The sequence below is a fragment of the Microcaecilia unicolor genome, chromosome 11, assembly GCF_901765095.1.
Source record: "Microcaecilia unicolor chromosome 11, aMicUni1.1, whole genome shotgun sequence".
Lineage (NCBI taxonomy): Eukaryota > Metazoa > Chordata > Amphibia > Gymnophiona > Siphonopidae > Microcaecilia > Microcaecilia unicolor.
The window spans coordinates 11581778-11607954 of record NC_044041.1 but is presented as its reverse complement, the minus strand read 5'-3'; the positions used below and the strand labels follow the sequence as shown (position 1 = coordinate 11607954).

The 26177-nt window shown below is 46.2% G+C and overlaps 1 protein-coding gene across 1 annotated transcript in view; it reads left to right on the top strand.

The window, feature by feature from the left end:
• Positions 1-16529: 16529 nt before the first annotated feature.
• Positions 16530-26177, top strand: part of CFAP73 (cilia and flagella associated protein 73) — a 32407-nt gene continuing 22759 nt past the window's right edge. Inside the window, exons 1-3 of the mRNA XM_030219190.1 lie at positions 16530-16600; positions 18342-18447; positions 21167-21271. Coding sequence (XP_030075050.1) covers positions 16545-16600; positions 18342-18447; positions 21167-21271 — 267 coding nt within the window. The 5' untranslated portion in view covers positions 16530-16544. The remainder of the gene's footprint in view (positions 16601-18341; positions 18448-21166; positions 21272-26177) is intronic.

Below are 26177 nucleotides of genomic sequence, written 5' to 3'. Positions count from 1 at the left end.
GGAAAAATGCTTTAAAGGATAAGCAGCATAAAATGTATTGTACTGTTTTGGGATCTTGCCAGGTACTTGTGACCTGGATTGGCCACTGTTGGAAACGGGATGCTGGCCTTGATGGACCTTCGGTCCGTCCCAGTATGGCAATACTTATGTACTTATGATAGAAATGAGGAAAGCCACTGCTTGCCCTGGGATTGGTAGCATGGAATGTTGCTACTCTTTGGGATTCCGGAATGTTGCTACTCTTTGGGATTCCGGAATGTTGCTATACTTTGGGATTCTGCCAGGTACTTGTGACCTGGATTGGCCACTGTTGGAAATGGGATGCTGGGCTTGATGGACCTTCGGTCCGTCCCAGTATGGCAATACTTATGTACTTATAATAGAAATGAGGAAAGCCACTGCTTGCCCTGGGATTGGTAGCATGGAATGTTGCTACTCTTTGGGATTCCGGAATGTTGCTATACTTTGGGATTCTGCCAGGTACTTGTGACCTGGATTGGCCACTGTTGGAAACGGGATGCTGGGCTTGATGGACCTTCGGTCCATCCCAGTATGGCAATACTTATGTACTTATGATAGACTAGTAGAAAAGGCCCGTTTCAGGCAGGAAGGAAACGGGCGCTAGCAAGGTTCCCCCCTCCCCCAGTTCCAGACCCCTCCATCGCTTTCCCCCCACCCCGCCCCGCTCCACTCCGCTCCGAGTTCCAGAGCCCACCTCCCTGCCTTCCTCCCTCCGAATTGGAACCCCCCCCCCCGGGATTTCCTGACCCCCTGCTGCGACCCTCTCAAGCTCACCTTCCCACCGCCAAACCTCCGCAGCCGCCGTCGCGTACCTGGCCGCCTGTGTCCGTAACTTTCTGGGTCTCCGAAGCCTCAGGTGACGTCAGGGTAATTCAGGGAAAGTGTTTTACTATGAGTAACCTAGTGGCTAGGGAAAGTAAGGTTTCTGCTTCTTCTACTGTCTTATTACTTTGGCCATAATTACATAAGTACATAATTTGCCATACTGAGACAGACCGAAGGTCCATCAAGCCCAGCATCCTGTTTCCAACAATGGCCAAACCAGGTTACAAGTACCTGGCAAAATCCCAAAACAGTACAATTCATTTTATGCTGCTTATCCTAGAAATAAGCAGTGAATTTTCCCCAAGTCCATTTTAATAATGACTTAAGAACTTTTCTTTTAGGAAGCTATCCAAACCTTTTTTAAACCCCGTAAGCTAACTGCTTTTACTACATTCCAGAGTTTAATTAAACATTGAGTGAAGAAATATTTTCTCTGATTCCTCTGATTGCGTGCCCCCTAGTACTAATATTTTTGGAAAGAGTAAACAAGCGATTCACACCTACACATTCCATTTCACTCATTATTTTATAGACCTCTATCATATCTCTCCTCAGCCATCTTTTCTCCAAGCTGAAGAGCCCCAGCCACTTTAGCCTTTCCTCATAGGGAAGTCGTCCCATTCCCTTTATCATTTTCATCGCCCTTCTCTGCACCTTTTTTAATTCCACTATATCTTTTTTGAGATGCGGTGACCAGAATTGAACACAATATTCAAGGTGTGGTTGCACCATGGCATTATAACATCTTCATTTTTGTTTTCTGTTCCTTTCCTAATAATATCTATTTACTTCCTTAGCTGCTGCCGCACACTGAGCAGAGGGTTTCAACGTATCATCAATGCTTAGATTCCTTTCCTGGTCGGTGACTCCTAACGTGGAACCTTGCATGACATAACTATAATTCGGGTTCCTCTTTCCCACATGCATCACTTTGCACTTGCTGACATTAAACGTCATCTGCCCAGTCTCCCAGTCTCATAAGGTCCTCTTGTAATTTTTCGGAATCCTCTCGCGATTTAACAACTTTGAATAACTTTGTGTCCTCAGCAAATTTAATCACCTCACTAGTTATATTCCCATCTCTAGATCATTTATAAATATGTTATAAAGCAGCGGTCCCAGCACAGACCCCTGGGGAACCCCACTAACTGCCCTTCTCCATTGAGAAGACTGACCATTTAACTTTGGAAGAGAAAAATGTCCAAAAAGTGCCATTTGTACAAATTTCTTCTATTTTGCAGACATGTATCTATGCATTTCATCTGCAGTGCATCCAAATCTCAAGGGGGTGTGTCAGGACACTGCAGAGGCGGGATTAGGGCAAGCTTATCGTTGATAAGACATTAAAAACTTCTGCTCAGTGTGCTGCGGCGGCTAAGAAAGCGCACAGAATGTTGAGTATTATTAGGAAAGGGATGGAAAACAAACACGAGGACGTTATAATGCCGTTGTATCGCTCCATGGTGCAACTGCACCTCGAGTATTGTGTCCAATTCTGGTCGCCGCCATCTCGAGAAAGATATAAAGGAATTGGAGAAGGTGCAGAGAAGGACGAAGAAAATGATAAAAGGGATGGAACGACTTCCCTATGAGGAAAGGCTGAGAAGGTTAGGGCTCTTCAGCTTGGAGAAAAGGCGGCTGAGGGGTGATATGATAGAAGTCTACAAGATAATGAGCGGAGTAGAGCAGACAGATGTGAAGCGTTTATTTACACTTTCAAACAACAACAAAACCAGGGGACACAAGGTGAAGCTAGAATACGGTAGATTTAAAACAAACAGGAGAAAGTTTTTCTTTACTCAGCGTGTAGTTAGACTCTGGAACTCGTTGCCGGAGAATGTGGTGGCAGCAGCTGGCCTTATGGAGTTTAAAGGGGTTTTGGACAGATTCCTGAGGGGAAAAGTCCATTGAACATTATTAAGTTTTTTTTTTTTTTGGGGGGGGGGGGGTTGCCGGGTTCTTGAAGCCTGGATTGGCTGCTGTCGGAGACAGGATGCTGGGCCTAATGGACCCTTGGTCTTTTCCCAGTATGGCGGTGCTTATGTACTTAGGGTGTGCCTTACACTTGGATGTTTTACAGCCTTAATAGAACAAAACAAAAACACCCAGGGTGAAAACCGAAATGGTTTGGTCTAAACCTTTTCTTAGAACAAATAAGGCATAAAAAGGTGCCCTATATGACCAGATGACTGCTGGAGGGAATCAGGGATGACCCCCCCCCCCCCCCTGACTCCCCCAGTGATCACTGACTCTCTCCCACTCCCAAAAAATGTGAATAAAAATAGTACTCACCAGCCTCTATGACAGCCTCAAATGTTATAGCCAGGTCCATTAGAGCATCATGCAATTCCCTGGAGTAGTCAAGTGGTGGGTGAAGTGCTATAGATAGGTGGACCCAGACCAATACCTCCCCCTACCTGTCACACTCATGATGGAAACTGTGAGCCCTCCAGAACTCACCAGAAACCCACTGTACTCACATATAGGTGCCCCCTTCACCCATAAGGGCTATTGTAGTGGTGTACAGTTGGGGGTCGTGGGTTTTGGAGGGCTCAGCAGACAAGATAAGGAAGTAATGGTGAGATGTTTACCTGGGAGCATTTATGTGAAGTCCACAGCAGTGCCCCCTAGGGTGCCCCAATGCTCTCCTGGGATGTCTGGGGGACCAGTCTGCTCAAAATGCTGGTCCCAAGGAGAGCGAGCCAGATCCAGGGACAGAGAGGAGAGAGGGGGAAATGTTGGACCTGAAGAAGGGAGGGAGGGGGCAGAGATGATGCATCAAGGGGAGGAAGAAAGAATGAGAGGGAAAGATGTTGCATCTGGGAGGCAGGAGGAGAAAGACGTTGGATCTGGGGACAGAGGGAGGGGGATATGGGGCCCAGAGGCGAGGTCCAGGATTCTCTTATTGCCCAGGGGCCCAGATCTCGGTCAGTCCACCCCTGCTTCACACTGCCTTAGTTATGTAGATCACAGGATTGGGGATGCCCAGAGAAATCAGTATCCGAGTGGGGATCACAGGGCTGGACCTGGAAGCCAAGGACTGAAGTGCATTGGAACAGCTCACACACTGTCTCCCCCCCCCCCCCCCCCCCACATGTTAATAAAACAATGCCTCTACCACCTCCTGGCAGTCTCTGGCTACTGACCCAGCTTGACAGGGCTGTGATGGAATCACAGAAACTTAAGTGCCCCTATAATAACATTGTTGAACTGAGTCATGATTAGCAGATGGTTAGTCAGAGTCTGGCTGTGCTAATGTAGGAACAGAACAGAACAAATATGCATATGTCTCATTACCTTACAAAGAATCAGGAAACTTTATTGACACCTGAGTTTCCCCCCTTCTCCACCCCCATCCAATAATACCAAAATACCAAAACTCAAAAAAATATAGGGACAGGCTTATGAACCTCAACATGTATACACTGGAAGAAAGGAGACATGATAGAGACTTTAAATATCTCAAGGGCATTTATGTACAGGAAGAGAGCCTTTTCCAAATGAAGGAGAGCTCTGGAATGAGGGGGCATACGACAAAGTTAAGAGGGAATAGGCTTAGGAGTAACCTAAGGAAGTATTATTTCACAGCAATGGTGGTGGAGGTGGTGGAGTCGAGGACTGTTCCAGAATTTAAAAAGCCATGGGATAAGCATATGGGATCGCTTAGGAAAAGGAAGAATTAGGGGTTGCAGAGGATGGGCAGACTGGATGGGTCATATGGCCTTTATCTGCCGTCATATTCCTTATGTCTATGGATAGATCTGATGAAGAAGGGCAACCTTCGAAAGCTAATCAAGAAATGTATTAAGTTATGTCCAATAAAAAAGGTATCATCTTATTTTCTTTTCCATGTTTTATTTTGTTTGATTTCTATTGATAACCTTAAGAGTGGACTAACACGGCTACCACACTCCTCTACTTAACATATTTATAAATTTGCAGATGACACAAAGGTTATTCAAACTTGTTAAATCACAACAGGATTGTGAGAAATTGCAAGAGGACCTTATGAGACTGGAAGGCTGGGCATCCAAATGCCATGACATTTAAGGCTAGATTCTATATATCATGCTGAAAAAAAATACACTTTGGAGTATTCATTAAACCACGCTTAAAAGTAGCACCGGTTTATAGAAAACACCTAAATCTGGGTGTAGTTTGTAGAATATGCCCAAAACCTGTTTTCTGTGACTATTTATTTACATTTTGCTCACACCTTTTTCAGCTCAAGGTGAGTTACATTCAGGTACTCTGGATATTTCTCTGTCCCAGGAGGGCTCACAATCTAAGTTTGTACCTGAGGTAATGGAGGGTTAAGTGATTTGCCCAAGATCACAAGGAGCAGCAATGGGATCTGAACCAGCCACCTCTGGATTGCAAGAGTGGTGCTCTAACCATTAGGCCACTCCTCTTCTTTGGGGGGGGGGGGGTTCTATATGGAATGGGGGTTCTATATGGAATGTTGCTACTCTGAGATTCTACATGGAATCTTGTTACTCTTTAGGATTCTAGAATCTTGCTGTTTGTTTAGATTTTGCTCACACCTTTTTCAGTAGTAGCTCAAGGTGAGTTACATTCAGGTACACCGGATATTTCTCTGTCCCAGGAGGGCTCATAATCTAAGTTTTTGTACCTGAAGCAATGGAGGGTTAAGTGATTTGCCCAAGATCACAAGGAGCAGCAATGGGATCTGAACCAGCCACCTCTGGATTGCAAGAGTGGTGCTCTAACCATTAGGCCACTCCTCCACCCCACTAGGTTTAGTTACGGCCATTTATGCCAATGAAAACCTGGTGTAAATACTGATGCCTAAACTATGTGTGGAATGGGCATATTCTATAACAGGGCATGTAAATTCTAGGAACACCCATGACCTGCCCGTGCCCCCTTGGGCAAATCACTTAACCTTCCATTGCCTCAGGTACAAACTTAGATTGTGAGTCCTCCTAGGACAGAGAAATATCCAGAGTACCTGAATGTAACTCACCTTGAGCTACTACTGAAAGGTGTGAGCAAAATCTAAATAAATAAATAAAGATTCCATTCAGAATCTCAAAGAATATCAAGATTCTGGAATCCTAAAGAGTGACAAGATTCCATGCAGAATCTCAAACAGTAGCAACATTCCATGTAGAACCTCAATGAATAACAAGCAGAGGTGTGGCCTAGTGGTTAGAGCACTGGTTTTGACATCCAGAGGTAGCCAGTTCAAATCCCACTGCTGCTCCTTGTGATCTTGGGCAAGTCATTTAACCCTCCATTGCCTCAGGTACAAACTTACAAATCAATTAATCTTCCTTCCCGTTCACATTAATTGATTTGCTTACTTTATTTATTTTTTGTCTATTAGATTGTAAGCTCTTTGAGCAGGGACTGTCTTTCTTCTATGTTTGTGCAGCGCTGCGTATGCCTTGTAGCGCTATAGAAATGCTAAATAGTAGTAATAGTAGTAGTAATATTCGCTTTATCCTCCTCACTTTCCACATAACCATTCTCATTATCTTTCAGTCTCGCAATTCAATTCCTATCTTTTCTCCTTTCTCCAATATATCTGAAAAAGGTCTTGTCACCTCTCTTTACATCTTTAGCCATTTTTTCTCCCGCTCACGTTTTCACTAGCCGTATTTCCCTCTTCACTTCTTTGAGTTTAATCCGATAATCTTTTCCGTGATCCTCTCGTTGCATTCTTTTGTATTTCTTGAACAAAGCCTCTTTTGCTCTTGTTTTTTCAGCTACTTGGTTGGAAAACCATATAGGCTTCCTGTTTCTCTTGGTTTTGTTTACTTTCCTCGCGTAAAGATCAGTCGCCATATTTATAGCAGCCTTCAGCTTTGGCCACTGATGTTCCACTTCTCCTACGCCTTCCCACTTCAACAGCTTGCTCTCTGCCACAGCAAACCCTGCCTGATCTTGCACTGGCGCCATCTGCCAGCCACGAGGCTGCCACTATGACCATCCCAAGGGCACTGGGGAAGAGCATTTTGAAAGAGGGCAGGAACTCTGAAGCTATTTAAACTGGTGTCTGTGAGGACACAGTAAGTCTTTTGAAACTGTTTTGGGAAACAGGCGTGATGTGGTCCCAGTCACTTGCCCAGGGGATCGGGTGGCTCCAGATTCCCAGAAATCTGATGGTCAGGAACTCCCAGAATTGTCAATCTTCACAAGGCTTCCTGTGAGGTCTCCCGACCGACCAAGCGAACTGGGCAAACTTGGCTTGGGAAGTGTTTGTAAAATATTTCCCCTTCTCCTAGAGATCGTTAAAGTAATGAACAGACACCAAGATTAGTTCCAGGAAGAATTAATTATTTGGTGGAGGAAGTTAATTGTGTTTTATGAAAATAAGGAACTTATGTTTTGCGTTGTCTGTCTCTGCATTGGACTGTGACACTTGAGGGCACAACAGAGAGTGTCAGCAGGTAAAACCCATGTGTTAAGTTCTGGGAGGGGGAGAGGGTGTTCCTAGGCCCGGCAGCTGAAGATGAGGGAAAAGGAAAGGTGGGGGGGGGGGGGGGTTACCTAGAAGAGAAGAAGGTATGAGAGTGTGAATAGAGAGAATTGATTGGTTGGCTGGTTGCTCGATTTTGATTTAGCTCAAAGCTTTTCAGTAGTAGCTGAAGGTGAGTAACATTCAGGTACTCTGGGTATTTCCCTTTGTACCTGAGGCAATGGAGGGTATGTTGGACTGTCTCAGTGTATTGCAGTCACCACCACAGCAAACAGGCCTATCATTGTGAGTCCATCCAGCTATTGGTTGTCCATCTTTCTACTCTCTGTAACCACTATCCTCTCATTCATTTCCTTGCCACCCCCTCCTGGCATGATTCCACCCTCCCCTCCACCCTTCTAGTCTAGCAGCTGCTCCCTCTTTCTCCCCATCTCCACTCTCGTAGAGTGACATCTCCCTGTCCCTTCTCTCTTCCCTTCTCACTCCCCCATATCTCCCTCCCTTATCCCTCACTCCCACTGTCCGACATCTCTCCATCACTCCCTTCTTTCCCGGATCCAACATCTCCCTCTTTCTCTCCTCTCCCCTCCCTCTCATCTACCCCATGTCCAAAATCTCACCCTCTCTCCTAATATCTCTCTCTCTCCCTCCCTTGTGCCCAAAATCTCTCTTCCTCCTCCCCCCATGCAGCATTTGCTCCCTTCCTCCTGTCCACTACCTTGTCCAACATTTCTGCCTCTCTCCCCCATGCACCAGCTCTCCCTCCCCTCCACCCTTCTGTCCAACATTTCTCCCTCTCTCACCCCTCTCACCCTCCATGCAGCATCTCTTCCTCCTCTCCACCCATATGTCCAACAATTCTCCCTCTCCCCTCCCCATGTCCAACAATTCTCCCTCTCCCACCCTCCATGCAGCTGTTCAGGACTGTTGGGACTGGGTCTCAGAACCAGAACCCAGCCCCTCCCCAAACAGGTACCCTCAGCTGCACTTTTTTGGGACACCGGCTTGGCCAATCACAAAAAAAGAAAAACTACAAACAAAAGAATCTTATCACATTAGTAATGTTTACTCTTACCAAGATTACGAATTGTAAGAAATTATCAGCAGCAAAAATAAGGCAGGGGAATTGGAAACATAAGATAAAGGGAAAAGCCGGCGAGAGGAACATGAATCTCGTTACTGGGTGAGACCAACATTGAGAGATTTTCAGTGTTCTCCCTTGTCCCTCCCATCAGTGGCGTTGCTTGGTCAACTGGCACCCGGGGTGGTTCGCCGCTGTGCACCCCCTCCCCCGGGTGCAGCACGACACCCCCCCAGGTGCAGCGTCCCCTGGCACATCACCTCCAAGCCCCCCCCCCCCCCGGGTGCATTCTTCTTACCTGCTGGGGTGCTGGGAGCAGCCACATGGCTCTTGGCTCCACCGGTTCCCTGCTCCTTCTGCCCCAGAACAGGAAGTACCAGCAGAAGGAGCAGGGAACCGGCGGAGCTGACAGCCGCACAGCTGCTCCCTGCACCCCTGCTGCCCCCACCGTCCCGCCCTCGGTACGCCACTGCCTCCCATACAGGCCACTTTTATGCAATTTGTCTTAGCTCAGAGTACAAAAAGCTGGTTTTGTAATATGTCATTTGTCATTTTATTACATGATTGAGAAGGCACATAAAAGATGCATTTCCTGGGTTTTCATTGGGCACATTCTTCTTATTAGTGGAGGAGTGGCCTAGTGGTTAGGGTGGTGGACTTTGGTCCTGGGGAACTGAGGAACTAAGTTTGATTCCCACTTCAAGCACAGGCACTTAACCCTCCATTGCCCCATGTAAGTCACATTGAGCCTGCCATGAGTGGGAAAGTGCAGGTACAAATGTAACAAAAATAAAATAGATACTATTGGAGATTCTACATTGAATGTTGCTACTATTGGAGATTCTACATGGAATGTTGCTATTCCACTAGCAACATTCCATGTAGAAGGCTGTGCAGGCTTCCTGCGCGGCCACATTGGTGATCTGCAAGGGCCGACTTCTACATGGAATGTTGCTAGTGGAATAGCAACATTCCATGTAGAATCTCAAATAGTAGTAACAGTGGAGGAGTGGCCTAGTGGTTAGGGTGGTGGACTTTGGTCCTGGGGTACTGAGGAACTGAGTTTGATTCCCACTTCAGGCACAGGCAGCTCCTTGTGACTCTGGGCAAGTCACTTAACCCTCCATTGCCCCATGTAAGCTGCATTGAGCCTGCCATGAGTGGGAAAGTGCAGGGTACAAATGTAACAAAAAAAAAAACAAAAAAATTACACTTATACAAAGTAAGAGTCATAGTCCTGAGGAAAAGGTCACATTCTCAGGAACCAGTTTGTCTTCCTGTTCCATCTTTTCTTCCTCACCTTAGGGCCAAGGTCTCTTCACCTGCCCCTAGATTCCTTCTTCCTGCACCCTTCCAGCCATAAATCCTGTCAGAGCTGTAGCGAGGGGAGCTGACACCCGGGGCGGGTCGCCGCTGCGCACCCCCCCCAGGTGCAGCACGGCGCACCCCCCCCCCCAGAACGCATACCTCCCCCCCCTTGAGCGCATACCTGTGGCGATGGACGGGCGGGAGGGCCGATCCGCCCCGACTGCACGTTGCTGGGGTGTGTCGGCTCCTCACTGGTTCACTGCTCTCTCTGTCCCGGAACAGGAAGTAACTTGCCTATGCAGCAAGTAGCACTTGCCGTGCGGCCATTTCTGGGAAGCATTTATCACCACCCATTGAGGTGTTGGTAAGGTCTCCCATGCCATAGCCGCCGAGAGGGGGGGCAGGGGGGACAAAATTCTCTGGGCCTCCAAGAAGGACCCGGCACTGCAGTCCCACCCGCCCTCCGTCGTCAACCGTCTGCCCCCTGCATTGAAATTGCAGTCTCACCTTCGTGAAAGCAGCACTGCAGGCAGCAGAACGCCTCCCTTCGGCCTTCCTTCCCTCCCTGTGTCCCGCCCTTGTCTGACGTAACTTCCGCGAGGGTGGGACACAAAGAGGGAAGGAGGGCCGAAAGGAGGCGTTCTGCTGCCTGCAGCGTTGCGATTTCAATGCAGGGGGCCCGACCCAGTGGTGGACAGAGGAGGGGAGTGGTGGACAGAGGGGGGAGCAGCGGCAGCGACCTCGGGGGGTGGATGGGGGAGCAGGGCTGCGGCAATCTCGGGGGGAGTGGTGGCGACCTCGGGGGTGGAGGGGGAGCGGCGGCGGCCTCGGGGGCGGGGTGGCGAGGGCGGGGCCCGGGGGCGGCCTTGCCCCAAGCCCAGCCCAGTCTCTCGGCAGCCCTGTCCCACACTAACTCAGCGGTAACTGGACAGCCAACTGCTGCGAAGAAAAATACAGAACAATTTTCCGTAGCGCCAGAAATGGTGCGCATTGGGGCGGAACTACCATCTGCATTCGCATTGGGCTGGCGGTAGTTCTGGATTGCTGTGCAGCAACCCTTTAGTAAAAGGGCCCCTCAGTGTTTGGTGCACATGACATAGACTCTGTGTCTGGTACAAAGATATTTGCACCATAGAAACCAACTTTTCAAAATTATTGGGGGTGCTAAACCCAACGGGAATGGCGTCTCCCTGGACGCAGTCAAGGAGTTTGTTCAATTATTGAGGGTGCTCAAATCCAGCTTCCTTGGTTCAAACCCCTCAGCCCCGCCTCCTATGATTCCCACCAAGGAGGTTTAATAAACAGGGAGTGGAAGTGAGCCTATCTAGTCCATTGTAAGCAAGGAAGCCAATTAGGACAATCTGAGTTTCCCTTTCCCAGCGCAGCCGTCATCCCTGTGTACTCAAAACAAAGCAAGCAAACCTATGAGCTGCTACATCCACATTGTCATCTTTTTTTTAATTGTTGGTCCATCTGTAAAGTAGGCAGTGCCTTAAAAGGTGGAGGACAAAAGTTGTTGTTTTTTTTTTTTACTTATTAGACAGCTTTTTAATTTATTTCAAAGCTTCCCATATGTAGATATAAATATCCTGAAATAACAATTGAATATCACTAAAACAGCTTAAAAATTATTATATTATTATTATTTGTTGCATTTGTATCCCACATTTTCCCACCTCTTTGCAGGCTCAATGTAGCTTACATCATAAGTAGTGGATAAATCCTTCTTAACTGTTCCCTTCTCCGCTACTGCCAACTCCAGACTTCGCGCCTTCTGTCTCGCTGCACCCTACGCCTGGAATAAACTTCCTGAGCCCCTACGTCTTGCCCCATCCTTGGCCACCTTTAAATCTAGACTGAAAGCCCACCTCTTTAACATTGCTTTTGACTCGTAACCACTTGTAACCACTCGCCTCCACCTACCTTCCTCTCCTCCTTCCTGTACACATTAATTGATTTGCTTACTTTATTTTTTGTCTATTAGATTGTAAGCTCTTTGAGCAGGGACTGTCTTTCTTCTATGTTTGTGCAGCGCTGCGTACGCCTTGTAGTGCTATAGAAGTGATAAATAGTAGGTTAGTAGTCTCTTGTAACCAGAGCTAATGTTGTGATGTCATAATGCCTCAGGCCACCAATAAGAGCCAACCTCATCAGTGATGTCACAATGGCTTGATTGTCCTATACTTGGCTCACTTTTATTACATAGCTCTTTGAGCAGGGACTGTCTTCCTTCTATGTTTGTGCAGCGCTGCGTATGCCTTGTAGCGCTATAGAAATGCTAAATAGTAGTAGTAGTAGAATAAACAATTGGTATTACAGAAGGATTTTGATTACATGATAATGATAGAGCATAATAGTAAAATAGCAAGAAAGCATTGTAAGACAGTTCTGGATACATGTGGGGTTTCACATGTTTTGATCTTTGTGATATGTGTTGTTGAAAAGATAGGTCTTCAGTAGTTTGCGGAAGCTGGTTAGTTCATTGATCGTTTTTAGGTTGCGCGGTAGTGCGTTCCAGAATTGTGTGCTCATTTAGGAAAAGGTCGATGCGCGCATTAGTTTATATTTTAGACCTACAGCTGGTAGAAACAGCAATTTTAAACTCTGTATTTTGTGCTCATTTTTCTACACTAAAAACTAAATAAATACACTTTATATAATAATGATGGCCAAATTTCAGTGAGGATATTCTGTTTCCTGATGGATTCATCTTAAATGTTGTTGTAATTTATTATTATTATTATTAATAACATTTGTATAGCGCTACCAGACGCATACAGTGCGTAATCTGCCTTGGGAAGCCTGGTGTTATAAAGATGATGGAATATATTGAATTAAATTCTTTTTTCATTTGGGCACATGGAATCACATCTTCATCTGTCTTGTAGAACTTTACCTTTTAGATACACAAATGGATTTTTCTGTTTGAGCATGTTTCAGGGACAAGTGGTTTATAAGTCAAAATAATAAAAACATTTTTCTGTCAAACAGATCTCTCATTTATGGAAACATAACTAAATGGCCTATAAGCCCCTAATGCAGCCCATTGGTTTTCTTATATTTTGTTCTTGTGATGGCTCATACTGTGCCAAAACTGGAAATACAGTGAGACAGAATAACAGAATTCAGTAGCATCCCAAACTTATTTTTTTATGTTTTAATCATCTTTATTAAAAGCAAAACATGTTGGTTGATAAGCTTCATACAGAACAAGAAAAAAAAACGTAAACCATCCAACATGGCACAATAAAAACTTTTATCCGAACCCTTCCTCTCCTGTACTCCCCTCCCTCCTTATAAGCCCACTTGACTGTTTCCACCCGCCAAAATAACACAACAGATGTACAGATCAGTAGGACTCAAAGCATTTCATAACAAAGTCATAAACAACACAGTTTATACCAAATTGTGTTAACCACACTTTGGTTTTGCCCAGGTTTAATAAGCAATACCATGTGCATGTAAAGTGTAGATGCAAGTAGGTGGAAAAAATGTGGGATACAAATGTAACAAATAAATAAACAAATGTAAACAATCTATGTTTAAGGCATGTGCCCTAAATATGGAATACTTGGTAGCAATAACTAAACAGTGATGGAATATTCACATAGCAGGCAACCAACAGATTTATTTTCCATTGAAAATAATCAACTTTATATAAACTTGGCGACTAATACTGTGCTGCTTACTATTTTGTATTTTGGCGGTGTATTGTTTGCCTGCATAATAAAATCGCACTTGCAAATATTTTTCTGACACGGCTTTAATTAACAAAAGCTACCATAAGAGGCAGACAAGGTCGTATAATTAACATTATATTTGTATTTGGATAATGACTGAGAAAAATACAATTAAAAATTATATTACAAAGCATGAAGTTGACTTGGTTAACTTCTGCTGTATATCAACCAGTAGTAAATAATAGTAATAAACAATATTAAGTGCATGTTTATAATTTAAAACAAATCGGAGAAAATTTTTCTTCACCCAACGTGTAATTAAACTCTGGAATTCGTTGCCGGAGAAAGTGGTGAAGGCGGTTAGCTTAGCAGAGTTTAAAAAGGGGTTGGACGGTTTCCTAAAGGACAAGTCCATAAACCGCTACTAAACGGACTTGGAAAAATCCAAAATCCCAGGAATAACATGTATAGAATGTTTGTACGTTTGGGAAGCTTTGCCAGGTGCCCTTGGCCTGGATTGGCCGCTGTCGTGGACAGGATGCTGGGCTCGATGGACCCTTGGTCTTTTCCCAGTGTGGCATTACTTATGTACTTATGTCCTCTACTTGGCTCACTTTTATTACATAGAGCAGTGATTTAACCTATTGTGATGTCATAGTGGCTCATTCCACCAATAAGAGCCAACCTCATTAGTGATGTCACAATGGCTTGATTGTATAGAATGTTTGTACGTTTGGGAAGCTCGCCAGGTGCCCTTGGCCTGGATTGGCCGCTGTCGTGGACAGGATGCTGGGCTCGATGGACCCTTGGTCTTTTCCCAGTATGGCATTACTTATGTACTTATGTACCACTGCATTCTTCAAAACAGAAGGCGCAAGTTCCCACAATCCATCTAGGCACAGGTTTAAAAAAAGCTTTCAAATTACTTGTTAATTGTGGGATATGAACAGTGGTGTGCTGGAGCAGGCTCTCACAGGCTCGCAAGAGCCGGTTGTAAAGTTTTTTAGAATTTTGGGAGCCAGTTGTTAAAATAGGCCCTCCATGGCTACTTTAACAACTGGCTTCCAAAATGTGGGCTTGGGCCCCCTGCTGAATTCTCTTTTACTTTGCTGGTGGGGATGCTGAGCCCTGCCAGCCAAGTAAATAGACTGCTGCTGCTCCCAGCTCCTTGTTTCCAGCTCTGAGCAGCAGGCTGGGACTTCTCCAGCATCTGTGAGAAGTTACAGCATGCTGCTCAGAGCAAGACGTTGGGAGTGGTGGCAGTCCATTTATTGGTTGCCAGCAAAGGTATGCCTAGCGTGCCCGCACGAAGGGAGGGAGGAGAGAGAGGCAAGTGTTGCTCCCCCCTCCCACCCGGCCACCCCTGGCCCTTCCAACTGCAGAGCTGGCTAGGTCAGGAGAAAGAGCCTGTTGTTAAAAATTTACCAGCACACCCCTGGATATGAATGTCATAAATAAATAGATAGAAACTCTGAATGTTAAGCACCTGATTCTCATAACATGATATGTGTTTTAGTGGCCCATGTTAATATGTGTTATAGCTTGAGACCAATCCACTGGAATAGTGGTGGGCCATGCTACATAGCTTAAACCAGCTGAAAAGCACTAACTAGGCCTGATAACCAGCTGATGGCCTTATAGCAGAGAGCCTGCAAGAGCAGGACTGCTTGGTGAGTCTTATTGAAACCTGGTACAACTTTCAAATTGAGTGTAACACTTAAGATGTAGAAATTAATGACAAAAATGGTAAAAAGCTTGGTTCTCAAAATGGAGTTTGTCTTTATAAAATGGCAGCCAGAGTCACAAGATATGGAACTGATCTCTTCATCTTAGAAGAGATGGTTGCACAAGATTAGGAACAGTCCATATTAGGAGTTAGTTGCAAGACAGGAGAAAGATTAAGAAACAGGTGGACACCTGACCTGTGGTTAAGAGAAAAAAAATCCCTCTCCATAGATTTGTATGGGGACCAAATACTATATAAGAAGTGGGCATCAGAGCTATCGTTGGAACATTTTTCCCCAACTAATCTTCCAACGGCGAAGCTCTGGCCGGTTGAACCCAGAATCTATCTGATGTCTGTATCAAATTGAAGTCCTGATTTGGGTGAGAATAAAGCTTATTTCTTTCACTAAACTGTTTCAGTCTTTGTTTCAATCTATTCTCTCTCCTCCACCTGTTTCACAGAATAACACACACACACACACACACACACACAAGTAAGATTCTTTCTTTCTCACTCACATAGATTTCATGTGGGAACATAAATGGCCAAAGATTCACTTAGATCCAGATAGACAGAAAGCTGTGGTCATGGGAATTAGATTTGAACTGCGCCTTCTGTCACCCCCCTGCGCCTCCATGACCGGAGGCGCTCCTTAGAACCCCATGATATAACATCAGGGAATGGGGTGTCGCTGAAATTCAGGGAGGGGGTGATTAACAGGATTTTAGAAGAGCAAACCCTCTGTACACCTCCGTGGGGAAGGGTCCTGCGGGGGTCTAGAGAGGGGTAAATAAAAACACCCATTACCAGGAGAAAAAAAAATCTCTGCAGGAATATAACACGTGCTAGGGTGTCCCTGTAACCAGCCCTCCAACTGCCCACTGATTAAAGATTTATAACAAATTACTACTCTACCTATGAAACGTTACCCCGTTTTTATGCTTCCTCTATATACATCCGTATGCTGCACAAGCTGGCATGTTTGAAACTGTACATGTTAAGTAGTAGTAGTAAGTGAGATGAAATAAAAATGCTACCAACAACAAAGAACGACAACGTAGATGCACCAGCTCACAGGTTTGCTTGCTTTGTTTTGAGTATACGGGGATGACGGCTGGGCGGCGAAGGGAAAACTCAGATTGACCTAATTGGCTTCAGCGTTTTGACGTCACTTCATCTCCTGTCTATTACACCTCCTTGATTCCCATCGACAAAACCGCAGTATGCTCAGCCTTTCTCCATTCCTGCAGTGTGCTTTTACCACCAGCGTGTGCGTTGCGAGCAGGCAGACCCGTTCCCATGGCAATAGAACGCGGGCCCAGCGGTCTCCTTGACGACGGAGGCGGGGTGCAGTGCACCTACGAGCAGCTCGAGCTCGGCCGCGGGATCTTGTCCTGTTCGTCCGTTCGAGCTCAGCTGTTAAATTAAATCTCCGCGGTGACTTGTGGTTTAAGCACAATGGCGTTTAACTTGGACGATTATTTCAGGACGGCCTTCGAAGGCAAGCTGTTGGTGTAAGTAGCTAACCGGTATCAGTCTGCTTTCTTCGCTTTGGATTTGTGAAGATTTGATTTGTCTGGGACGGGGTTGGGGATCTCCCCCCGCCCCAGGGATTCAGGCTTATTCAGTCAACTACATACATTGCTAGACATAAGGAATACAAAGTCCTATGTGGTGTCATCTTATTTTCTTTTTCTGTTTTCCTGCTGCAAGTAATTGCTTCCATCCCAGCCCCTGCCGCATCGCAGTCACCTTGCTCCCTACCCCAAGAGAGAGATGTGCATGAAATATTTATTTGTATTATTTTTGACGTATGAAAACCACTTGTCCCCGAAACATGCTCAAAACAGAATAATCCATTTGTACAAAAGAGATGAGGTGAAGATGTGATTCCATGTGCCCCAGTGAAAGGAGAGTTTAATTTTACTTCCAATCTTTATCACTAGGCTTCCCAAGGCAGATTACAATAATAGTTAAGGTGAACCCATCCTCACTGAACTTTGGCCATGTATTACTGTAGTGTATAGAACAGTGCAGAAAAATAAACACAAAATATAAAAGCCACATGCTACTGATTCTCGGTATGGCAAATAAGAGGAAGCCTATTCAATTCCTATGGGCATCCTCTCATTTGCTGCTCGTGAGTCGCTAGCGCGGCTTTGTAAAACAGGCCCACAGCCTTTATTAGTGCTGTTTCTACCAGCTACAATAATTTTTGAAGCTTTTAGTGATATTCAGTTTTTATCCTATATAATAATTTGGACCTCTGCACATCCGTCTGGATGCCTGGGTTCGTAACACAGTTCCCATTGGTCCACCATGCGGATGACATCACAGGGCGGACCAATGGGAAGTGAGAGGAAAGGGAACCCAGCAGCAGGCACCGGAGGTGAGTAAACAATTGTCCCCTCCCTCCCTCTCCCCCTGCCCTCCCCTTTGAGTTGCAGGACGCCCCCCCCCCTTCAAGTTGCAGGACGCCCCCTCCCTCCCTCCACTCCCCTCTGAGTTCCATGCCCCCCCTCTCCTCCGAGTTCAATGCCCCCCGCACCTCCCTCCCTCGAAGTGCAAGCAGGACCTGTCCTCCGGCAGCCCCTCGCCTTCCTGCGTGCCGGCTCCAATTTAAAAATTGTTACCTCGGGGTTCGGCATCAGCATTGAAGGCGAGCGGCGCTACAGACTGCCTTCCCATAGTCTGAGCTCCGCCCTTCCGGAAACAGGAAATGAGCAGACACTTACCCAGCCCCTTGTGGCAGGAAACAGTATGATTTTACTCCATAGGACAAACTTTCTTCTGTTCCTGCCATTGTTAGAGAGTTGCCAGTTATACTGTTTCTGGAAGCAACATTTCCAGAAAATTGCAGAGCAATTTTTTTTTTCCCAGACGGTGCCTTCTGAAAGATGCATCCAGCCTAATTCACTTCAGGGGGAGCTTGCACACATTCCTGCTTTCAGTAGCCCCTCTGAGACTCTAAGGCAGTGGTTTCCAAACCTGCCCTGAGGGAACCTCCAGTCAGTCAGGTTTTCTGGATATCCACAATGAATATTCATGAGAGAGATGTGCATGCAGATTTTTCCTCATGAATATTCATTGTGGATATCCTGAAAACCTGACTGGCCAGGGGTTCTCCCAGGACAGGTCTGGGAACCAGTGTTCTAAGGGGTTCATGCTGAGGCATTTGCTGTTCTTCCACATGAACTTCCCTCCTTGGACCTTGCAGAGTCCTCTCCTAATAGCTCCACGGTATCTTGCTTGCAGGAAAATGCCTGAGAGGGAAGATGAATACCTGACACCAGCCACCCGTTTGCTGGAGAAGAGGAGAGAGATGGCAGAGATAGAGCATGCATTGCTAGCTCAGAAAGAGGTACCCGATACTGCATTCAATCCAAGGTCGGTCTTAGCAATTGCGGGGGCCCTGTGCAGACCAGTTCTGTAGGGCCCTCCCAGTCCCTTGCCTAGGCCCACCCCTGATAACTCACTTCTACCCTTTGTACTCACCATCCTCTTCTCGCTCATGAGAACCCTGATGGTCTCTCCCACATGGTTCCACCATGCCAAGCATCTCCCTTCCCTCTTCCTTCCTTTACTGTTGTACACTAAACATTTCCTTTCTCTCATTCTCCACCCACACTTGTAGTCCATCTCCCTGTCCGATCCACCCCTCTCTCTCCTCCACTCCTATTTTTTTTTGTTACATTTGTACCCCGCGCTTTCCCACTCATGGCAGGCTCAATGCGGCTTACATATTGTATACAGGTACTTATTTGTACCTGGGGCAATGGAGGGTTAAGTGACTTGCCCAGAGTCACAAGGAGCTGCCTGTGCCTGAAGTGGGAATCGAACTCAGTTCCTCAGTTCCCCAGGACCAAAGTCCACCACCCTAACCACTAGGCCACTCCTCCACTGTTGCTACTATTTGAGATTCTACATGGAATGTTGCTATTCCACTAGCAACATTCCATGTAGAAGTCGGCCCTTGCAGATCACCAATGTGGCCGCCCAGGCTTCTGCTTCTTTGAGTCTGACGTCCTGCACATACGTGCAGGACGTCAGACTCACAGAAACAGAAGCCTGCGCAGCCTTCTACATGGAATGTTGCTAGTGGAATAGCAACATTCCATGTAGAATCTCCAATAGTAGCAACATTCCATGTAGAATCTCCAATAGTATCTATTTTATTTTTGTTACATTCGTACCCTGCGCTTTCCCACTCATGGCAGGCTCAATGCGGCAGATAATGGAGGGTTAAGTGACTTGCCCACAGTCACAAGGAGCTGCCTGTGCCTGAAGTGGGAATTGAACTCAGTTCCTCAGTTCCCCAGGACCAAAGTCCACCACCCTAACCACCAGGCCACTCCTCCACTATAGTCCAGCATTTCCTTGTCCTCTCTCAATTCCCCTCCACCCCTATGGTTCAGCACTTCTTGTCTCATATCCCCTTCCCCTTATAGCCCAGCAGCTCTATGTCCCCTGTTTTCCCCTTTATTTTTTCTCCCCTCCCTTCCTCAGTCCAACACCTCTTGCCCCCCCCCCCCCCCAAGAGTCTTGCACCTTCTCGGGCCCCTCCCCGGTCCACAAAATCCTGATTTCTTTGCTGAGGCTGGTGCCAACAGAGGCACTGGGAACAGGCTGTCTGGGCTGACCAGTTCTTCCTTCCTTCTGTAGTGCCCCACCCCTCTGATGTAAGTTCCTGTTTAAGCATGGGCGGGATGCTGCAGAGGGAAGGACCAGGTTGGTCCAGACAACCTTTTCCTGTTACCGCTACCAGCACCAGCAAAGAAAAATCCAGGTTTTGTGGACTGGGAGGCACTGGACTCGAAGGAGGGAAGGGATAGGTGTTGGATCTGCCGCGGGAGAGGAAACAGAGAGGAAAAAAACTTAAAGAGGAAAAAAAAAAGCCGCAAACCCCGTTTCCGTGCAGGTCTCTTTGCAGTCGCACCGGTTGCTCCTGCCTAAAACCGGCCTTGATTCAACCATATAGTCAGGATGGTAGAATCCTAAAGGGTGACTTCCTCAGAAATAGTTCAGTCTCTTCCCACAGCTGAACTACAAGGTTATTTAAAGGGGGTTTACCACCGATTCAGTTTGAAAAGACTACAGTACAGTCTCGATTATCCGATCTTTGCTAATCCGGCATATCTGACAGATCCCCTGGTGACGTCATCATATTTATTTCTATTAAAAATCTTTGATCTAGAACAGTTTTTGAAAATCTTCCTTTGTTTCATGCAGTGTTTTTCATATTATCTGACTTTTTACTCATCCGACAATGGGTTGGTCCCGATTACGTTGGACGATTGAGACTGTACTGTAATTATAAACCCCTTTCCACAGTGGACAGATGAGCCTCTGTTGTATGGGAGAACTAGGATGGTCCTTCTTTCCAGCTCTTTCTAGGCCAGGCTGCCATGTTGGGGTGTGAGGGGACTTCCGTGTGGAGACTCTCTCTTTGTATGCTAAGGTTACAGTTGTCAGTGTGTGTCAGCAGGGGTGAATTCATAGACAAACTGAGCAAATGCTTAAGGCTCAAAGAGGGAGGGGGGGGATGCAGAATTGCCAGCTCTCCCAGCTAGACTGGTAAACTTCTGAGAGACCTTGGGATCAGGGCCGGCCCAAGGCAAGATGCTGCCTGAGGTGGAGCTACCATGCCACCTCCCCACTCCCCGGCATTCTACCTCGTCATGGTGATGTTCCAAACCTCATACGCTGCCTGCCACCGCCGACACCTGCCTCTTCCCTTTACTGCAGCTGCTTGAGCCTCTGACGAAACAGGAAGTTACATCAGGGGCAGCCGCAGGAAAGGGAAGAGGCAGGTGGCGGCAGGACAGTATATGGGAACCACTGCCAGGTTTGGAACATCACCGTGACAAGGTAAAACGCTGCCAAGGGGGGAGATGCCGCTCCTGAAGAGTGCCGCCTGAGGCCCCACCTCAGGTGGCCTAATAGTCGGGCTGCCCCTGGTTGGGATACTTGGGGCCAGAGGGGGGTTGCCAAGTAGTAGTTTTAGTTAATCCTTCCCTGGGAATTGTGGCTGTGAGCGTAATGCAGTCTCTGTGTCCACTCGGTGTCCTTGTCCCCTGCAGGACTTCCAGATGAAGATGGAGAGTCTTCAGCAGCGGCGGGACGAGCTGGAAAGAAAGGAGGAGGAGCTGAAAGATTCAGTCTTCAAATTTGACAAGTTTCTGAAAGTAAGGTTTTCAGACGGTCAGCAGGGCAAAAAGCAAAGCGAAAAAAATCAAGAGCATGAGCGATCTTTTGCGTGTGTCGAATTCTTTCACAGTTGTGTCACTTTTTAGTTTTATTTGCAACCTCACAGTGGTCAGTATTCCATGGATGGCAAAACTTACAGAATCATTAGTTGCATTGCAAATGACATGATATTTGGAGTCTTTTAATTGTCTGCATAATTTTCAATTTGGATTTAGGATTGTGCACAGTACAGAATTATTATTGATCATCTCAGTGGCGTAGCAACAGGTGGGCTTGGGTGGGCCAGGGCCCACCCATTTATGGCTCAGGCCCACCCAACAGTAGCACATGTTTAGTGGTAACTGGTGGGAATCCCAAGTTCTGCCAGCTGAAGATTTCCCCCTGATGGTAACGAAAACGCTACTCTCCACGACACCGGCACCTGCGCATGCTCAGTTTTCAGTGCAATCCTGCTGCCAAGGTGGAAAGAAGCGTTTCCCCACCAGCTGAGATTTTTTTTTGGTGGGGGGGAGAACACTTGGTGCCCACCCAATTCTTGCCTAGGCCCACCCAAAATCTGTTGTCTGACTACACCCCTGAATCATCTTGGTCTTTAAAGCTTGAGAGTTTCTCAGTCAGAGAATTCACTGTGTCTTACATAAGTATTGCCATACTGGGAAAGACCAAAGGTCCATCGAGCCCAGCATCCTGTTTCCAACAGTGGCCAATCCAAGTCACAAATACCCAGCAAGATCCCAAAAATGTACAAAACATTTTATACTGCTTATCCCGGTTTGATATTTCAGGAGCATTCGACACAGTGGACCATGATATCCTGTATAAATTAAGTGAATACGGTTATCTGGAGCTATCTATAAGTGGATAGAAAGTTTCTTTCTGCGAAATAGATCATACTGTGTTAAGATCTACTTGGAGGGTCAGATTTTGCAGTTCCACAGGGTTCACCATTGTCTCCGATTCTTTCAGTGTGTTTCTGAGTTCTTTGGGTTTGGTTTTGGATGCTTCTGGTTATTGTGGCTGTTCATATGTAGTAGATGATATATTTGTACTGATCCCATTAACGGCAGATTTTTCAATGCTACAAAATTCTATTTCTGAGTATATTACTTTGATTCACTCAGGCAAATTCTCATCTTTTGAAACTTAATGCAGATAAAACTTAGCTCAGGAGCTTAGCCTAGAATGGGTGGCAGAGCTGGTGGTTGGGAGGTGGGGCTAGTGTGGGCAGACTTATACGGTCTGTGCCGGGGCTGGTTGTTGGGAGGCGGAACTAGTGCTGGGCAGACTTATACGGTCTGTGCCGGGGCTGGTGGTTGGGAGGCGGGGATAGTGCTTGGCAGACTTATAAGGTCTGTGCCAGAGCCGGTGGTGGGTGGCAGGGATAGTGCTGGGCAGACTTATACGGTCTGTGCCAGAGCTGGTGGTTGGGAGGCGGGGATAGTGCTGGGCAGACTTATACAGTCTGTGCCAGAGCTGGTGGTGGGAGGCGGGGTTGGTGGTTGGGAGGCGGGGATAGTGCTGGGCAGACTTATACGGTCTGTGCCAGAGCCGGTGGTTGGGAGGCGGGGATAGTGCTGGGCAGACTTACACAGTCTGTGCCAGAGCTGGTGGTGGGAGGCGGGGTTGGTGGTTGGGAGGCGGGGATAGTGCTGGGCAGACTTATACAGTCTGTGCCAGAGCCGGTGGTGGGAGGCAGGGATAGTGCTTGGCAGACTTATACAGTCTGTGCCAGAGCTGGTGGTTGGGAGGCGGGGTTGGTGGTTGGGAGGCGGGGATAGTGCTGGGCAGACTTATACGTTCTGTGCCAGAGCCGGTGGTGGGAGGCGAGGATAGTGCTGGGCAGACTTATACAGTCTGTGCCAGAACTGGTGGTGGGAGGTGGGGTTGGTGGTTGGGAGGCGGGGATAGGGCTGGCCAGACTTATACAGTTTGTGCCAGAGCTGGTGGTGGGAGGCGGAGTTGGTGGTTGGGAGGCGGGGATAGGGCTGGCCAGACTTATACGGTCTGTGCCCTGAAGAGGACAGTACAAATAAAAAAGTAGCACATATGAATTTATCTTCTTGGGCAGACTGGATGGACCGTGCAGGTCTTTTTCTGCCGTCATCTACTATGTTATGTTACTATGTATCTCTGTAATGATGTTTCTTTAGTTCCTAGTAGTGCAAGTATAGCTTCTGGAGAGCAGTTGGAGTTTGGAAAATGTTCCAAGGTTTTGGGTAATATTTAGGATTTACAGGTAAATTTATCTAAGCAAGAAGTTATTTCTTAAATTACATCAATTAAGAGTAATAAGATTTGTTTTCTTTACAGAACATTTGCATATAGTGGTTCAGGCTATATAATATCGCCACAATTGAGATTATTGCAGAGCTTTTTATTTATTTATGCTTTCTTGTATCCCACTGTTATCCAAAAACAGGTTTCGATTCAAAGTGGCTCACAATTTACATTTTGGTGAAGTTAACAATCATTTTTTACAGTTAGAACATGGAAGAGACATCTGTAGTTGAATAAATTCACGATTAATTAATAAGTTGCAAATTATTGCAAAATAACGCAGTTAAATTGATATATGGTTATTCATGTTATGACCATGTGACACCGCTGCTTAGAGGGTTCAGTTGGTTACCAGTTTCTGCTCGGATAGTTTTTAAGATTGCCTGTATTGCGTTTAACATACTGCAGGGGAACTGTTCCTCTCTCCTTCCTCAGTCCATAGCTTATCCAGCATTGCGAAGGAGCTCTCGTTTCTAGTCTTTGTTGTTGGGGTTTCCATCTGTTAGGAAAATTCGTTATAAAAGAATCCCTGATGATTCTTTTTCTTTTCAGGTTAGTAAGTTGTGGAATTCCATACCTGAACAAGTTTGAGTGCAGTGGAGGAGTAGCCTAGTGGTTAGTGCAGCGGACTTTGATCCTGGGGAACTGAGTTTGATTCCCACTGCAGCTCCTTGTGACTCTGGGCAAGTCACTTAACCCTCCGCTGCCCCTGGTACAAAATAAGTACCTGAATATATGTAAACCGCTTTGAAGGTAGTTGCAAAAACCACAGAAAGGCAGTATATCAAGTCCCATTTCCCTTCCCCCCTTTCCTTTATGACATCACAGTATCAGAAGTGAGCCAAGTATTGGGCAATCAAGCCATTGTGACATCACTGATGACGTTGGCTCTTATTGGTGGAATGAGTGGAGGAGTAGCCTAGTGGTTAGTGCAGTGGACTTTGATCCTGGGGAACTGAGTTCGATTCCCACTGCAGCTCCTTGTGACTCTGGGCAAGTCACTTAACCCTCCGTTGCCCCTGGTACAAAATAAGTACCTGAATATATGTAAACTGCTTTGAATGTAGTTGCAAAATACCACTGAAAGGCAGTATATCAAGTCCCATTAACAAGATTCCAGGCACAATCTCAAAGAGTAGCAACATTCCATGTAGAACCCCAAAGAATAGCAAGATTCCGGAAGCACAAAGAGTAAGGAGTGCAGAGGACTTTGATCCCTGGGAACTGGGTTAGATTCCCACTGCAGCTGCTTGTGATTCTGGGCAAGTCACTTAACACTCCATTGCCCCAGGTACAAATAGGTACCTGTCTATACTATATAAACCGATTTGAATGTAGTTGCAGAAAACACAGAAAGGCAGTATATCAAGTCCCATTAACAAGATTCCACACACAACCTCAAAGAGTAGCAACATTCCATGTAGAACCCCAAAGAATAGCAAGATTCCGGAATCCCAAGGAGTGGAGGAGTAGCCTAGTGGTTAGTGCAGTGGAATTTGATCCTGGTGAACTGGGTTCGAGTCCCACTATAGCAGGGTTGGACTGAGAGTGGTCTGGGCCCCCAGGCACTGAGGGTGGTCTGGGCCCCCCACCTGGCCGCTGCTCGACACCTCCCTACCACCACACTGCTGCCTCCCCTACTGCTGTAGCTCATTTTCAAAGCACATAGACTTACAAAGTTCCACAGGTTACTATTATGTATATGTGACATTTATATCCCACATTATCCCAAAAAAGTTTGAGTTCAATGTGGCTTACAATAAACAGTATAGGATACATAACAAAGAATAATGCGTAAGAAAGTAATTTGTTGTAAGAATCTAATTTTACAATACGTTTTCATAAACATACTGGGATAGCTACGGATGTTTAACATTTAGAAAATCTATTATGAATAAGAAATTAGACTTACAAAGTTCCATAGGCCTAAATGCTTTGAAAATGAGTCCCTATGTAACTTTGCAAGTCTATGTGCTTTGAAAATGTGCAAACAAAAAAAAGGGGTGGGGAAAATAGTCTCTATTCAAACAATGGGGCAGACGTATAAATTAGTTAAAACAATGATTTTTATTGTGAATAGGTGACTCAACACAGCCGTGTTTCGGCGCCGTAGCGCCTTCCTCAGGAGTCTTCCGGAAGTGTTTCAATCTTTGGGGTGATTGGCACACTGGGGAAAAAACACTAAGGGATACACAATCCTTTCTTCCAAAGGAGTATTCAATGGTTAGATGGGTAACACTCAGGAAGATAATGGCGTAAAGAAATGCACAGTTCCTCCTTGAGAGCGAGCGAGTGGCGATGCAAAAACCTCAAGAATATTTGCACATCATTGTTTTAACTAATTTATACGTCTGCCCCATTGTTTGAATAGAGCCTATTTTCCCCAGCCCTTTTTTTTGTTTTCGCTTTTTTGTCCTGTGGGGATCAAGTGCACCTCTACACTCCGTGTGGTTTTTCTTTGAAAATGTGCACCATAGTCTAGAGCAGTGATGGGCAACCTTTTGAGCTTGGTGTGTCAAAATTCACCAAAAAACCGAGCCTAACTCGGGTGGTGTGTCACTTCAAGAAAAATCACTGCTACTAGGAACGCCCCCCCCCCCCGGGCCC